Source organism: Candida albicans, chromosome 2, assembly GCF_000182965.3.
Source record: "Candida albicans SC5314 chromosome 2, complete sequence".
NCBI classification, from domain to species: Eukaryota; Fungi; Ascomycota; class Pichiomycetes; order Serinales; family Debaryomycetaceae; genus Candida; species Candida albicans.
In genome coordinates, this window is record NC_032090.1 from 2215976 (window position 1) to 2231883 (window position 15908).

A 15908-nucleotide genomic window follows, 5' to 3' on the forward strand; every position below is an offset into this window, starting at 1 on the left:
TTTTATTGACGAGAATATAAAAGAGAGAAAAATTTTTTTTCATTTTGATATCTTTTCTTCTTTTCAACACAACACATCTTTAGAGTATGTTCAGAGCCTAGATTTTGCATTATACTTTCTTAAATGATGAATGATTATTTACAACAACGAATTTCTTCACCTGAAATACCATGTGGATAAAAATAATTTCAGAGCTTTTTAACACTGATTTAAGAGATGAATGATAGCAACTAGTTTCTTTGAGTAGCGTTATACTAACAGTTTTGCAAGTGTATATTAAATATAAGTCATTTTTAAGAGAAAAAAAATTTTACTGTAGAAAACGGGATAGTCATCTCAAAAAATTTTTCACTTCTATAACTCTTCTTCCTCTACATGAGTACAGATATATTTTCAATATGCGCTAAATGCTTGGGCGATGAGTCACGAATCAAGATGATCAAACAGGTCAATGGAGATGAGTGTCGCCAGTGTACCCGGCCGTATACAATTTATCGATGGGGGAATAGAAAACAAGGAAACAAAACCATAATATGCATCACATGTGCTAGAGCCAGACACTGCTGTCAATCCTGCTTGCTAGACATTACTTATGGCATTCCTACAGACCTAAGAGATACTGCTTTGGAGATGGCTGGTCTTGAACCATTAACAAAATCTGCCAACCCGACAAACCGTGAAGTGAAAGCCATTATGGCCGATAAATTGGAGACTAAATTCAAAGAGCAACAAGAAAGATCCAATGATATATTGTCGAAACTAGCTGAGAAACTAAATAAGCCCGAGGAGAAGAAAACAGAGGTTGCTATAGATGTGGCCAAGCTAGCAAAGAAACTTCCGTTTGGGAATCTGCTTGATGTTCAGAAGTATCCGGATATGACAACGTTTTTTGTATTTGGGTTTCTGTCGGATTTCCCGCAGGCCATTTTTTCGAGATATGCGGAACAGTATGGGAAAGTAGAGTCGGTTGTTTTTAGCAGTGTAAGTGGGTGTGGGTTTATACGGTTTGAAAAGGTGAGTTCAGCAGTGGGGTTTGCCAAGTCGATCGCTGAAAATGGATTGAATAAAAATAAAAGTATTGCTGGACTATTAATTTTAGAGAACACGCCGATGAGAGTTTGTTTTGGGAAACAAAAGCCATTACCCCGAACTGCAGCAGACCAAAGAAAGTTGAATACTGTAGTCACAAAAGTGATGAAACAGTTGGCAAGTAAGAGCAAGGTTGGGGTGGTGGTGAAAACTAAACCTAACGTATATAAAGCTTTACTGGAAGACTATGAAGAGTAGATTTATCCCATTTTGCAAAACCCGATTGTAAACAACTGTGTATCCAAATCAGTAATTCCAACTATCTGTGCATTGATTTGTGTCTTTGCAAAACAGTCATAAAGGATGTAGTCGCGAGGGACATTCTCGACCTTGTCGGATTGCCGCTCTCTAAACGATTTCAAGTACTCTATGTCGTGTAATACTTTTATTTTGACATGGCAAAGTTTTTGCTTATCTATCGGGAACATTGCAAGACATCGTGTATAGTCAATTTCATTTTTATAAAAGTTGTTTCTTTCAAAGGAGTAAAGGTTTTCTTTTTGGGAGTCTTCCAATTCGTGATCCAAGTTTGTGTCGAGTGTGTTTCTTTCAATCATCCCGGCTACAAGCTCATTGTAATACTTTTCATTCAAAATGGACTTTGCTAGAATAGGGAATTGGTATGTCAAATATGTTGTTGCCACATGGCCACAGTTTATCACCTTTGCCAAATAACTGTTGGCTTTGTTTCTAATATCTTCGTCGTCATCAAAAAGCCCTCGTTCAAAGCATAAAAGCAAACAGCTAGAATATAGGAACCCTGTTTTGTCGAGACACGTTTCCAAATATGTAAACACTGCATTATATCCCATGAGTCTGATATCAATTTCATTGCTTGGATGTGTTGCTACAACACATTTCTCGTAAAAGCTCTTGTTGCTGCTGTCGACAAATCTGGAAAAACACACAAACGATGCCTGTGTGGAGTCAAGTGGGATTGGTAAAATATCTTCCATTGACGTGTATAACTTTAATGCTTTCACCTTGGTGTATTGGAAGTTTGTGGACACGATAAACTCTCTCACTAATGCCGGACAGTTTATTTTATGGTGCTGGATGCAGTCTAAGACCTTGTTGTGGACGTTGTTGTAGTCTGATCTGAGAGATAACTTGATATAATGTTCCCTATTTGGTTCGTCATGCTTTATTAAGTAAGTCGCTAGTGTTTCAAGGAATAGTTGTTTCCCACCATCGAAACAATCCCTGGTTTTGATAAGCTGACAAAAGTATGGTCCAAGCTTAGATGTATCTTTGTTGCCAGTTTTGTCTAGAACCTCAATATACTCTTTGGCAACGAAAAAGTTTCCAAACGCCAAATCCATGTGGATGGTGATGGGTCGATGTTTCAATACAAGTACTACCCCATGCAAAGCATTCATGCTTGTGTTGGTGTTTAGGGATGTGGTGACAAACTCTCTAAATTCGTCGGCTTCTAGCATGGCAGCAGTGATTTTGGCACTCAATTCACGTACTTTCCAGGAAGCTCTCGACAACAAATTTGTCACTGCCTTCTTCAACTTTGAGGAGGTGTTGGCAAATTCCAATTTCTCCAACATGATTAGTATAGGAAACACGACCTGGTCTTGTCCACACAGTAAATAATCAATAAACACGTCCTCGATGTTTTTGAAACGGGCAAAAAACCTCTTTGAGTTGACTTTTGCACCAGAAAATATTTTCTTTTCCAAATGACCAAACAACATCAATGCGCAGTTTCTGACCGACCAGTTGGTTGCGTTAAAGTGCTTTAAGGAAAGTAAGAGGGCTCTTTCGGTAAATGGTGAGCTGTCGCTTGTCAATTGGCTTTCTTTGAATAGTTGGCCCAAAGTGTTGAACGCATGGACTTGTGGTAAATCTTGTTTGGACTCTGACTCGTATGGCAAGCTGGCAATTTGAAATAAACTATCAAATACGTAATCAACGACCTCTTTATTTCTTTCTGAAGCGATTAGCAAAGCTGGGATAACGTATAATAGTCCGCCAGACCTTCTAGTAACCAACTGCTTGCTCTCTGTGGGGATATATTGGATTTCCTGTTTTATGTATTCCGTCACCTTTCCATCGAGCAATCGTGCTATGGCAATCATGGTCGGATACAGTGAGGAAATAGCGGCTCTAAACTTGATATTGTGTAGCTGCTCGACCACAAGGGAGAAACACTCGACGACATCGTCAGCCTCGCGTCTTTGTTTTAGCAACAGAAGAAATAGGTCATTGGCATTCTGTAACACTTTCCACGAATAGTTTACAACTTCTTTTGATGTGACAAACTCTTGTTCATTGGAATAAGCAATTCGTTCGGTTGATAGAATGTCGGTCATTCGTTTAGTAGCTTGCTTGGCTGCTTCAAGTTGAAGACGATAGTCTCCACATATCCCCAATTTGTTGTTGATGGTAGCAAGAGCCTGGAGATAGCCATGCTCACCCGATTCTTTACCAAGACCGCTGTATAGTCTTTCCATTAAAGAGTCCAAGTCCTGGGCATGGTGTGCTAAGAATGTTATGGCCAACGCCGCACCTTCGCTTTCTCTTCCAGCCAATCTTGGCAAAATAGCAAACGCTTTACTAGCCAAAGCTTTGTGGTTGCTAAAGTACTCTGAAACATTGTTGCATTGTAAGAGCAAGTCTAGACTCGACTCCCGTACTAGTTTATAATTTGAAAAAAGGTTCTCAATCAACAATTTGACGACATTGGGGTTGAAAATGTTTTCGAGTTTTGAATGAATTTGACTGAGGATTGTGATGGCTCCCATTTTTTGTTGAAAGTTGTTTTGTGTCTCCAAATGGCTGACTAACAATGTTTTGAATCTGGTAAAGTACTGTCTGGTTTCGGTTTGCACTGTTTCGCCAAACTTCCCATTCAAGCAGTCGCTGAGTTTTCCAGATATAAACTGGTGCATAGCACTAATGAACTTGTCTTGGTGGTTTGCTTCGTTCAAATTGATTTCCATCAAGTGGTTTGACTCGATGGTTTGGAAAATGTATTTTGTAAGAGGTTCTTTTTTATCGCCAATGAGAACTTGTAGAGCGTCCATACGAATGGCGCTATCTGCATGTACGAGACATTCCAATAATGATTTTTGATCGATAACTTCTAAGGACTTGATGAGTTTTAGTTTTTGGCCCATACTCAAAATACTGACTAGTGCTTTCAAGTTGGTCTTGCAATCTGCTAGCAAAAAGGGGAAAGCTTGTGGGTTGACACGTAATAATCCCGGTAATAAATGAGTAATAACATTGGTTCTGACATTATCATTCTGCAAATCAATTATGCTGCTCCAGGACTTGTACCATGACTCTGTGTTCTCACAATTTTCGTATATGGCAATAAGGGTTTTGCTGATGGCATTGGCGACGTTGTCGGTGAACATACTCATTGCTTGCATGGGGTAGTCGGGATACTTTAGAATGAAAAACAGTCTGTCGGGGAGTTTTCTGAGTAGTTTTTCCAATAATACAAAAAGGTTTTTTGTTAGTGGCTGCTGCATTAGCATGTCGATCCACAATGGAATGTCGGCATTTTGGAACATTACCAACTTTTCAAGAACCGAGTTCAACGAGTTCTGCAATGGTGCATAGTTTCTATTTACATGGGTGAGGATGTAATCAAAAAGGGTGTTCGAGCTTTCGAGGGTGTTGTTAAATTGGTCATACCTTAATAAGCAAATGGATAATGCATCGTTGAAAAGAACTCTATCCTTGTCGTTTTCTTCCTTCAGGTTTAAATGGGAAAGCAAATAGCGTAAACTTTGTTGGACATCATTTTCAATAGGTGGTTTGGTCTCAATGAGTGACTTTTTCACCGATTTGAGTTCGGTTGGGACTAGCAGCATGGGTGGTGATTACAAGATGGAAAGAACAGTGAAAATTTTTTTTGTTTTATCTCGTTTCGCGATGCCCAAAATGGGCCAACAGATTGCATGTACAAGATAAATTTGGTATTAGTATAGCTAGGGGTGGCACATCCCAGGAAGTAGAGCATGGACAGTTCGTATGGTATTGCTGTGCATACGATACAAAAAAAACAGAAACGAGAAAAAAAATCGATCGTCAACCTTTATCAACTCATCTACAGCAGCAGCAAAGTTCGTCCCTAAATATGAGTCAAGTCCAACAGAAACCCAAATCGTTTGGTAGATTGTATACCATGTACTACTTTCATTTTCCATTTGTTATGCTTACGACAACTGAAACCATGCTACTTCATACGTTTGTATTGATGTTTGCCTTATTGGTTGCCTATGGGATCTACGCTTATTTGCCTTCAAGTATCATGTTTGCAATCTCCAGAGCATACTATTATGTTTTTGGCATGGATATTAGTACCATCAACGGTTATGCAAAGTAGCGCTGTCTACTTAGTTTTATAGTTTAAAAATTTGTTAATATAAACCCAAAGTTTCTAACAGGCTCTGTTTGCTCGACTAAAAAAGAATTTTGTCAAACGCGTATCAGAATGTTTACCCTTTTTTTTTTTACCACAGATCAAATGAATGTTCGACCTAATGCTCCGTTTCGGCCTCCTAGACCAATAAAGGGGGGTGTTGCGGTGGTGCAGAAAGTAGTAAAACGAAAATTGCCCACTACCACCAATCCTAAACCTGCAAAGATTTTGACTACCGATCCCGGCTCAACAAAATACGTGATCCAATGGAGAAAGAAAACTTCAAAGAAGAACAAAACATGGGACGGTGATGGGTATGCCGTGATTAAACAGCTTGAGAATGGGGCATGCGAGATATCTATCAAGAACTCTGATGGCAAACCTATGGGGAAAAGAGTGTTTACTGCGACACCTAACCTTGACGACGTGATTAGTGTGGGACCCTATGAATTAGAATTAGACGAAAAAGTAGGGTCTAACTCAACTTCCCAGACAGTGACACGTGTTACCCACCAGTTCAAAAAGGTTGCTCCTCCCACAGCTAGTAGTCGGAAACCGCTTTATGACGATTGTGCCGATGCCATTGCGTTGCCTCCTCCTCCAAAAGCCAAAGATTATGTCAAAGTAAATATCGATCCACATTTGGCAAAAGTGCTTCGTCCGCATCAGGTTGAAGGTGTGAAGTTTATGTATGAGTGTTTAATGGGGTACCGTGGGTTTGGCGGGCACGGGTGTTTGTTAGCAGATGAAATGGGGTTGGGGAAAACGTTGATGACAATCACTACAATCTGGACGTTGCTCAAACAAAACCCGTTTATGGAAAAAGGTGCAGTGGTAAATAAGGTATTGGTGGTGTGTCCTGTCACGCTTATTTCCAATTGGAGACAGGAGTTTAGGAAATGGTTAGGTGCTAATAAGCTAAACGTGTTGACGCTCAACAACCCAATGTCAAACGAGAAACAGGATATACTCAATTTTGGAAAGTTGAATGTGTACCAAGTGTTAGTGGTGAATTATGAAAAACTTGTGGCACATTTTGATGAACTCTCAGCGGTCAAGTTTGATTTGTTAGTGTGTGACGAGGGCCATCGTTTGAAGAATAGTGCAAATAAAGTATTGAATAATCTTATCAAGCTCAATATTCCGAAGAAAATTGTTTTGACGGGTACGCCGATTCAAAACGAGTTGGTAGAGTTTCACACGTTGATCTCGTTTCTCAACCCGGGTGTGCTTCCCGAGCTAAAATTGTTTCAGCGAAACTTTATAACACCTATATCTAGGGCCCGAGATATCAACTGTTTTGACCCTGAAGTGAAGAAACGCGGTGAAGAGATATCGCAGCAGTTGATTGAATTGACTCAGAGTTTTATTCTTAGACGTACACAAGCGATTTTGGCTAATTACTTGACACAGAAAACTGACATTTTGTTGTTTGTTCCACCTACATCGTTGCAGCTCAAGTTGTTCGACTATATAACCAACTTGAAGAAATTTAATCAGTTTGAGGCATTTACCATGATCAATTTGTTTAAAAAGATTTGCAATTCCCCTTCGTTGTTGGCCGACGACGAGTTATTTAAAAAGATTGTTGAAGAAAAGTTTAATTTGGGGATGGCATCCGGTAAAATAAACATTCTTGTGCCGTTGCTATTGGAAATTGCTTCGCTTGGGGAAAAGATTGTCTTAATTTCCAACTACACCAAGACTTTGGACTTGTTGGAACAGGTTTTGCGCAAGGTCAGCCTAACATTTTCGAGATTAGATGGGTCGACCCCCAACAATGTGCGTAGCAAGTTGGTTAATCAGTTTAACACGAACCCCGACATAAACGTATTTTTATTGTCGTCGAAATCTGGCGGGATGGGGATCAACTTGGTCGGGGCTTCGAGGTTGATTTTGTTTGACAATGACTGGAACCCAGCGACCGATTTGCAATCGATGTCGCGAATTCACAGAGACGGACAATTGAAACCGTGTTTCATTTATAGGCTATTCACCACGGGGTGTATTGACGAGAAAATCTTTCAGCGACAGCTCGTGAAGAACAAATTGAGTTCCAAGTTTTTGGACAATGACGCCACGTCCAAATCTGATGTGTTTGACAATGATGATTTGAAGAATATTTTTGAGATAGATACATCGACAATATCCAATACTCATGATTTATTAGAGTGTGTGTGTGAGGGCGACGGGTCGATGTTGAGTCAGCCAACCATAGAGGAAAGCGAACCACCCCCAAAACAAGCATGGGTTACTGCATTAGAGCTTAAGAAGAAGATTGACGATGGTGAGGCGCTAAAGAGGACGGCTGTTAAATTTGCCTTGAACGATTATCGACACTACAATCCAGAGGTGAACCGTAATTTGGATTTTGATTCTGCGCTACACCGAATTGCTAACAATTCAAGCTATGAAAATAAGCAATTGCCAATTACATTTATAATGCTGAGAGTAACTAATTAACGTTTCATTCTTGCTTCGGCTGCGCGAGCTCGTTGTTCTCTCAATACTCTCATTTTCTGTTGATCGCTAAGTCCGGTCAAGTCGAAACTGGGTGTGACTTTTTTAGGTTCTGGCTTGGTCAACTCTTGTTGTATCAATTGTTTCTTTTCCAATTCAAGTTGTTCATGCAAAGTGCGTTCTTCTTGTTCTATCTCTTCTTTGCTTTTGGGGGGTGCCACTTTAGCGGCGTTCCAATCGCAATACTCTTCGCCTAATTTGTGTCTGACTATTTGGAATACTTTTCTTGCAGAGGTGTCAGCAACCTCGGCGGGGGTTCTTCCTGCGGCATTGTAAACTATGGGGTTGGCTTTGAGGTTTACGAGTAGGACTTGCACCATATGGCCAAGACCATTTGCAGCAGCATAGTGCAATAATGTCGGTGTGTGGGTGTAGTCGAGCCTAAACTCGTTGACATCAATACTGTTTTGTTTGACAAAATTAATCAACTTTGGTGCTTTTTGTTTTTTCAAAAGAGTAATGAGGTCAGTGGATAATGTGTTTGTGGGTGGTGGCGGTGGTGAGACGGTAGTTTTTTCGATTTTCTTTGGTGTTTCCTTTTTCTTTTCGACTTTTGGCATGTCCACTACATGCAAATGAGTCAACTCCACCCACGCCCTCTTTAGCTCTGATGTTGTAGCTCTTCTGGTTGTGAATGGGAACCCCCTTAGTCTTGGATCGTTGGCTTGAATGGGAGACCCCTCGCCGACCAAGACTTTTCGGTTCGATGCACCATTTGCACGTATGTAGATGGCAGTACACTCTGCGAGCTGATTCTTCCAATCGTGCAATAACTCTCTAACTTCCTGGATCAATGCTTGTTCGTTGTATCTTCTTATACTGGACCCAGCAGAGTTGGCTTTGCCACGGGCATTGTCGCTTGCACTTTGGGAGCCACCCTGTTTTCTTCGTGTGGTGTACCTATGGAATGTCTTTGACTGAACGATGTCGACAGCTTGTTCCTGGATAGACTCTTTGGTAGTGGGGGCATTGCCACGAGTGTTTTTGCGTGTGTGGGAAATAATGGCACCGGCAAAATGGCCGCCTCCAATCATAAATAATGCTGATTTGCCGGTTTTGGGGAAGTGGAGACTTTCGGTTGGGTTGTCGAGTTGCGAGGGTGAGAAAACTGCCTTATAGACCCCAATAGCTTTGTCTGCTGGAACCAATGGCGAGCCAAAGAGGATGAATGGGGATTTGGTGTTGAGGTGGCTCACTGTGGATTCGTCGTCGTTGTCGTCGTCTTTTACATCCAACTTTTGTATTAGGTGTTGTAGCTTGTCTTCGTCGTCGCTTTCGTCGTCGGACCCCGATAAACTTTCAATGGATTCTTCTTCAAGTAGTTTATCGAACTGTTGTTCGGTGACTGGTGGCAAATCATTGAGTTTTCGTTTTAGGTTATAGCGGTATAAATCTGATTTATAGTATTCTGTGTCGTGTTGATTAGGGGGTGGTTGTGGTGTTTTTGGTGGTTCGTCTGCCTTGACGCTTTCGGAGGTTTTTGAATCGAAATACAACAACTCAAGTGAGTTGATCACCTTGTCCAGTAGGTTGTATATGTAAAAGTCTTCCATGGCGTGGAAGAAAAAGAAAAAATGAAAATTGAGAAAAAAAATTTTTTCAAATCAAGGTGTAGCAAAGTATATGTAGTATCAATGCTTGGAACAGCTATTATTTAAGTAGAACTGAATCGTCTTTGTAGTGGTGGTCAAATTTTTCTCTACAATTTTCAACCAAATAAGCATAAAATTGAGTCAAGTTTTCTTGGGTGGAACTACAATTGTATAGAATAGTAATAATTTTTTATTGGTTAAGAGAAGAAGTTAGACATCCTATAATGATTCGCCAACTTTATGGCATTGCTGTAAGAAGAATTCTATTTTCTTTGGGTCCATAAATGGGTGAGTGCCGTGCCCGAAATTGATAATGTAATTTTGCTTACCAAACCCTTCCAACATTGTTTTGACTTTCTTAGCAATTACTTTGTCTGATCCATACATGACACCTGGGTCTAAGTTACCTTGTAAGGTGATTCTTCTTCCGTTGACAACTTTAACAGCGTTTTTGGGGTCGTATAACCAATCAAGGGACACACAGTCGTAGCCAGAATCACATAAATCATCTAACGCGTACCATGCGCCTTTGGCAAAGACGGTCATTGGAATGTACTCTTCCACACCCAATTCTTTCAATCTTGGAGGCAATTTTGCGGCAATTTGTTTCAAATAAGGTAATGAAAACTCATTGAAATCGTCTGGTCCTAATTCGCCGGCCCATGATTCGAAAATCTGTACCATTTGAGCACCAGCGACGACTTGTTGCGCCAAAAATTCAACACAGGCGTCACAGGTAGCTTGCAAGAGTTTGTGAGCAGCTTCTGGGTACTTGAAGATCCATTCTTTGGCAAACCTAAACATTTTTGATCCTTGGCCCTCGGTCATATACACCAACAACGTCCAAGGTGCACCAACAAACCCTAAAAGTGGAACTCTGCCGTTCAATTTGGTTCTTGTCAATGTAATAGCCTTGTATGCCCATGCCAATTTGGTATTTACGTCTGGCTTCAAATCTATTCTCGATAAATCGTCTGGGGTTCTTAATGGAGCAGCGAAAACCGGACCTTTTCCTTCAACCATGTTGATTTCGAAACCCATTGCTTGGGGGATGACTAAGATATCGCTGAAGATGATGGCTGCATCGATTAAGCCGTCAAAGTGGTCAACAGGCTGAATGGTGATTTCTGATGCAATTTCTGCATCCTGGCAAGTTTCGAAAAAATCTCTATTACCTTTGACTTTGTGGTATTCTGGCAAATAACGACCAGCTTGTCTCATGATCCAGATCGGTGGTCTTTCCACCTTTTCACCCTTGGCTGCTCTAAGTATCAAGTCATTCTTCAATGGAGGGAATTCTGGCATCTTGCGTGTGGTGTGGGATGGATGAATTGTTGGCGAAATTGGTCAAATAAATAAGATTTTTTCACAAGCTCGACACGAAATTTTTTTTTGTGCGAGACTAGAATGTTTAAAAAAAGATAAAATTCTCGGTTCAGCAAAAACACAGCAATCTATCAGATAAGACTAATGCTGGAAGAAGATACGTCATCAGATAGAGTACCCCCACCAAATCCAAATGCATTTGTTTGTGGTGTTAGGTCTAGGAAGACATCGCTAATTTGACCATTGTGGTTACGGAATAGTTTACCGACAAGCCAGAGAAAGATATTTTGGAGTCGTCGTGGATGGATCAAGTCCATGATTGATAGAATCAAAGATATGGAGAGAAGATACTTGGCCAGGTATTATGAGAGCAATAATCTGGGGTTAATGGCACACTTGGGGGAGCATAATGTGAGTCCCAAATTGTGATGTCGAATGCGATAGATTTTGGGGTTGTTGACGATTCGGAGGAGCCTGCGGTGTACACCACTTTTTTGCCACGCCCAATATCTGCCCTAGCTAGGGTTAATTTGGTGCTACATGAGCACCCCGTTGTTGTCAAGTATAAGACCATCACTAGGGTCAGAAGTGGTGATGAGCCATTGTTGAGTGGGGAAGAAGAGAGGTACGGCACAGAGGATGAACGGGATACTGAGAAACCTTTGGTGGAGCATAACTATGACTGGTCGTTGCAGTATTTGCTTATTGTGCCAATATCATCGTTGGTGGTTTACAATTCGGGGTGGCTAGTATTAGAAGGAGTCAATAAGACTGTGCAAGAATCACTAGCCTCTGAACACCTTATCTATTGGATAGTGGTGGTGTTTTCCCAGTTTTTGGTGTTGCCTGTTGTGCCATTTATTACCAAGTTTAATCGGTATATTGTCTTGGGGTTACTGGTGGTGGCGGTGGTTGGGGTGTTGATGAGTATGGCTGTGCACCCGTTTAACCAGGGTAGTCCGATGAAATTGAGATTTATAGAGAGGATTAGCCAGAATGATATGGTGGAGGTTTATGGGAGACAAGGGTTTGTGGAGGATGTGTTACGGGACATGCCACTGGTGAAGACGACTCATGCCAAGGTTGAGTGTGAGGCTTTGGCTGATGGGTTGGAGGTGTGCAAGTACAAGAGTGGGCTAACCCCAGGAAATTTGACTGTGGAGGTAACTACTGAACCACGAGCCGAGTCGTATGGGTTGATATCTGGTGCCATAACTATTGCTGCACCCGAAAACAGAATGTGCACTGTGCATTTTCCGCCAGACCGAGTCAAAGCAGTGGTGGTAGGCAAGTTTGGGAACAATTTTAAGGCTATACCCGATGGGTTTTCCAGAGAGAAGGGCAACTACATCTACAAGGACCGCAATGGGATCAGCCAGCTAGAATTGTATAAGTTGGACTGGAACAAGGACTATCATGTTGGGTTTGAGTGGTTGCCCGATATCGATGATGAGGGGGGTATGCGAGTGGAAGTGGAGTGTTTCTGGGGGGATATGGTGCCGGCCTACCAGGAGGTGGTGCATTATAGTCCGAACTGGGTGACTTGGGCGAACAAAGAGAGGGGGTTAGTAGGGGAAGTAAAGCATGTAGATGTATAGAGAGACACCTCGAATGGCAAGACTAACTGTAGGCCAGAAACTCTGAATTGGAGGATAAACCCATGTCTATAAGACAYCAAGCACAGTTGTAGAGGAAAAGTCATTCAAGGAGTAATCAGATCATAAAAATGACAGTAAAGCTTACATAAAAACGCGGTAACGACAGGTGAAGAGAAATTTGTCGATCAAATTTCATCCCGAAGGTTCTTYATCAGAGAKAGTGTTGAATTTTCCCAAAATTTTTTGGAYATCTTCAGATGTAGCCCCAGCCAAGACTAACCAAGGGGGGGGAGAGGGGCACTGGTTTAATTTACGGAAGTCTAACTRCCAACAAGAGTGATTTCTACGTGTTAKCAACTCCGAATTCAAAAATCCCTCAAGATCWAGCTAACACTATCAATTGCCTAACCAAGCYGAACCACTCTAAAACTACCCCCTGCTGTAATCACCACAACAATTAACCCACTCGTTAGCCCACACTAGCAGTTCTGTAACCAATTCAAAATGATCTAACTTACTGCTCTAATTTGCAGCAATATCAACAAATGCTTTAATCTGGTGATCAATTTGAATATCTCTAGAACTCTCAACTCACTGTACCWGAACTATCTCTGATTTAAAGCAGATTTAATAACCCCAATTCAACCAATTTGACACACTCTCAAATGAACCACTCAGTAATTGAATATCTCTCTTAAAAACTACACCTGTGAAACAGTGTATCGCTGATTTCAACAAATGTATTAACCGGGTGACAAAATTGAATAACTGTACAATTAAGTTGGAACACCTATCATTTTCAACCACTCTGAAATTGAACAACTACCTGAACCAAGAACTCAACCCTTGATTTAGACCACTCTCAAAACTAATTCAACAACAACCCACTAGTTTGGAAATCTATTCTCGTTTTGAACTACTCAGAATTTCAACAACTCCCTGAACTTGAACTATCTCTGATTTGAACCACTCTCAACACAGATTTAACAACAACACAACTACTTTGGAACTCTCTTCACAAATGAGCCACTCTGAGTTTGAACAACTCCCTGAACTTAAATTACAATTACCAGTAAATTTAAACCGCACTCTAATTGAACAACCCCCCTAGTTTGGAACTCTCTTCTTATTTTAAAATACTCTCAGTATGAACAACTACTCGAACCTCAAATACAAATTTCTCAAATAAACAACTCTCTAGTTGAACAACACCCTACCCAATTCAAACATCTGTACGGTCAATCAACTATCTCAAGCATCCATACTAATGGAAACGCGGAAAAAAGATGGCAAAAATTTTTTTGCTAACAAATTTTGTTAGGCGCGAAAAAAAAGATGGCAAAGATTTTACAAGYTGTCAAAAAAAGATGACAAAAATTTACCAAGTTTTTTTGGGGTTTTTTTTATGGGTTTTTAGGGCTTATATAGGTTGTTTAGGGGTGTGGGAATATGATGGGCTGTGTTTGGGAGCAAACGGAGCACTGGTTGCCGAGATATGCGCGGTTAAAGGTGGGTGAGTAGAAAAGGCGGAAAAACAGTAGGTAGATACCCACTTTTTGCACTTTTTAAAGCACCACTAGATAGCTCTCACTCTGTAGATTCTACCTATCAAGGTTAGAAGTCGATGCCTYTTTTGGTTGTTGAGCTAGAGCCCGTTTTAGTCAGTTTTGGCCGATTTTACGACATTTTTTTGTCATCTTTTTTTTAACTATGCGACTTTTTTTTGGTGGTGCGACATATTTTTGCCATCTTTCTTGGGGGTGCGACTTTTTTTTGCCATCTTTTTTTGGTGGTGCGACATTTTTTGTCATCTTTAATTTTGTATGGGGATTTTTTGCCATCTTTTTTGAGGCGACGACATTTTTTGCCATTTTCGGGAATAAGTTATTTCCGAGGAGAGGAAAATTTTGGGCTCGAGTTTGCAAAAATTCTGAGCTAAAAGTTGGTTCTAGTTGGGGTGAAAATGGGGAAATTCAAACAAAGAATTGATGCACAGCAAATAATAGAGTTTTAGACTTGTAATTGTGTATAGTAAGAGAATTAACTTCAAAGAAGAAGCAGGAGAATAGAATTTACTGAAAGGAGTAAGGGAAGTCTATTTTTGAGTTTAAGATGGCAAAAGTTAAATTTAGAAACAGCTAAACAAGTCAGAASAACTATTAAMGTTGCGACTCTATTGTGAAGTTTAGTGGGTAAGTTATTTGACTGTTTTGGAGGCAGTTGATTGTGTAGTTGTGAAAATCGGGGTGCCGGTGGGAGACCCGTGGGTGATCGGTGAGCSRGGGACACGTCAACAAAAAAAGATGGCAGAAAAAAAAATGGCAGAAAAAAACAAACTATTTTACACCAGTTTTTTTCTTCAACAACCAGGCAATCAACAATCAATCAACAATCAGTCAGATATTTAATCAGTCAGGTAAAATGGATTATGCAGATGTGAATGATACTTGAATTGGAAGTTAGACACCCGGGAGATAAAGAGTTYATGGAAAAGTCATTTTAGCTGGAAAATTAAAGAGAGATGTCAAATCAGTGGGTACTAGCAAGATGGAAGTAAGTGAAGGATTTCAAGTCTATTGCCGAGAAGGAGCAACGCATTGGAGAGAATTCAAAAAGTTGATAGATAGGAGAGAGAATTGAAACTCAATGGAATCAGCACTGGAAAATCACGGATGGCGAAACTGTTGCCGGCCAAGCTAGTCAGGGATTTGTGGAAAATGGAGTTTAAGGACATGGAAAGTACTCTGGGAGACATGGAAGTCGACGTGGCAATGGAAGTTGTGTTGGATCAGTGAAAGAAAGAAGATCAGCCAAGATAGGATCAGGTGGAACATGAAAGAAGATCGAAGCAAAAGTCTAAGAGATTAAAATTGTACCCTCAGTGAACGGAAGCTAAGTTATTGGGATTGGAAGTAGCAAGGGAATTGGGAAGTACTGAGAGAATGGACAGCCAAGTTATTGGAAGTGGGAGTTGGATTTGGGAAAGAAAATCAGAGAATGAAAAATCACGCAAACTATTTTGAAAAAACCCTGGCCAAGTTAATCAAGAGACAATAGCAATGGAGATCAAGTTCAAACTCAAGGRAAAGTTATTGTAGTGATGGAACATAAACAGTATCAAAAAGCTACATGGATAGTGAAGAAAGGGAGGTGGGAGTGAACAGCGTTGGAGATGGACAAGACAGGGAGTGGGTGGAAGAAAGTCAAAGGGATTGGAAATGTAGTCTTAAACACGTGGAAGCTGCACTGGATCGGTGAAAGCAAGTGATGAACACCAGGAACAGTTACTACAATAAAAGGAAGAAGATGGACAAATTGGACGAGAACTGGGAGGCGGCAAATTGAACGAGAACTGGGAGGCGGCAAATTGGGCGAGAACCACGGATGGACAAGCGGGGG

The 15908-nt window shown here is 40.8% G+C and overlaps 7 protein-coding genes and 1 non-coding gene across 8 annotated transcripts; 5 read left to right on the forward strand and 3 right to left on the reverse strand. All coding sequences in view use genetic code 12, as the record gives it.

Annotated features, from left to right (window-relative positions):
- The first annotated feature begins 119 nt into the window (after positions 1 to 119).
- CAALFM_C210800WA lies at positions 120 to 210 on the forward strand. The gene has a single exon (XR_002086392.1). It is a non-coding gene; the product is annotated as an uncharacterized ncRNA (small nucleolar RNA).
- A 165-nt stretch (positions 211 to 375) lies between these two features.
- On the forward strand, positions 376 to 1287 carry CAALFM_C210810WA (uncharacterized protein; the record flags this gene model as incomplete). The annotated part of the gene is made up of 1 exon (XM_712073.1): positions 376 to 1287. One exon carries the CDS (start codon positions 376 to 378, stop codon positions 1285 to 1287), a length of 912 nt encoding a protein of 303 aa, XP_717166.1.
- A 2-nt stretch (positions 1288 to 1289) lies between these two features.
- On the reverse strand, positions 1290 to 4922 carry CAALFM_C210820CA (tRNA methylation protein; the record flags this gene model as incomplete). The annotated part of the gene is made up of 1 exon (XM_712075.2): positions 1290 to 4922. One exon carries the CDS (start codon positions 4920 to 4922, stop codon positions 1290 to 1292), a length of 3633 nt encoding a protein of 1210 aa, XP_717168.2.
- A 266-nt stretch (positions 4923 to 5188) lies between these two features.
- Positions 5189 to 5437, forward strand: CAALFM_C210830WA (uncharacterized protein; the record flags this gene model as incomplete). Its single annotated transcript, XM_019475277.1, has 1 exon — positions 5189 to 5437. One exon carries the CDS (start codon positions 5189 to 5191, stop codon positions 5435 to 5437), a length of 249 nt encoding a protein of 82 aa, XP_019330822.1.
- A 108-nt stretch (positions 5438 to 5545) lies between these two features.
- RDH54 (DNA-dependent ATPase) lies at positions 5546 to 7936 on the forward strand (the record flags this gene model as incomplete). The annotated part of the gene is made up of 1 exon (XM_712076.1): positions 5546 to 7936. The coding sequence occupies one exon, from the start codon at positions 5546 to 5548 to the stop codon at positions 7934 to 7936; it is 2391 nt and encodes a 796-aa protein (XP_717169.1).
- On the reverse strand, positions 7933 to 9546 carry CAALFM_C210850CA (uncharacterized protein; the record flags this gene model as incomplete). The annotated part of the gene is made up of 1 exon (XM_712077.1): positions 7933 to 9546. One exon carries the CDS (start codon positions 9544 to 9546, stop codon positions 7933 to 7935), a length of 1614 nt encoding a protein of 537 aa, XP_717170.1.
- Positions 9547 to 9804: 258 nt separating this feature from the next.
- Positions 9805 to 10890, reverse strand: CAALFM_C210860CA (uroporphyrinogen decarboxylase; the record flags this gene model as incomplete). The annotated part of the gene is made up of 1 exon (XM_712078.1): positions 9805 to 10890. The coding sequence occupies one exon, from the start codon at positions 10888 to 10890 to the stop codon at positions 9805 to 9807; it is 1086 nt and encodes a 361-aa protein (XP_717171.1).
- Positions 10891 to 11339: 449 nt separating this feature from the next.
- CAALFM_C210870WA (uncharacterized protein) lies at positions 11340 to 12509 on the forward strand (the record flags this gene model as incomplete). Its single annotated transcript, XM_712079.2, has 1 exon — positions 11340 to 12509. One exon carries the CDS (start codon positions 11340 to 11342, stop codon positions 12507 to 12509), a length of 1170 nt encoding a protein of 389 aa, XP_717172.2.
- Between the last annotated feature and the right edge of the window lie 3399 nt (positions 12510 to 15908).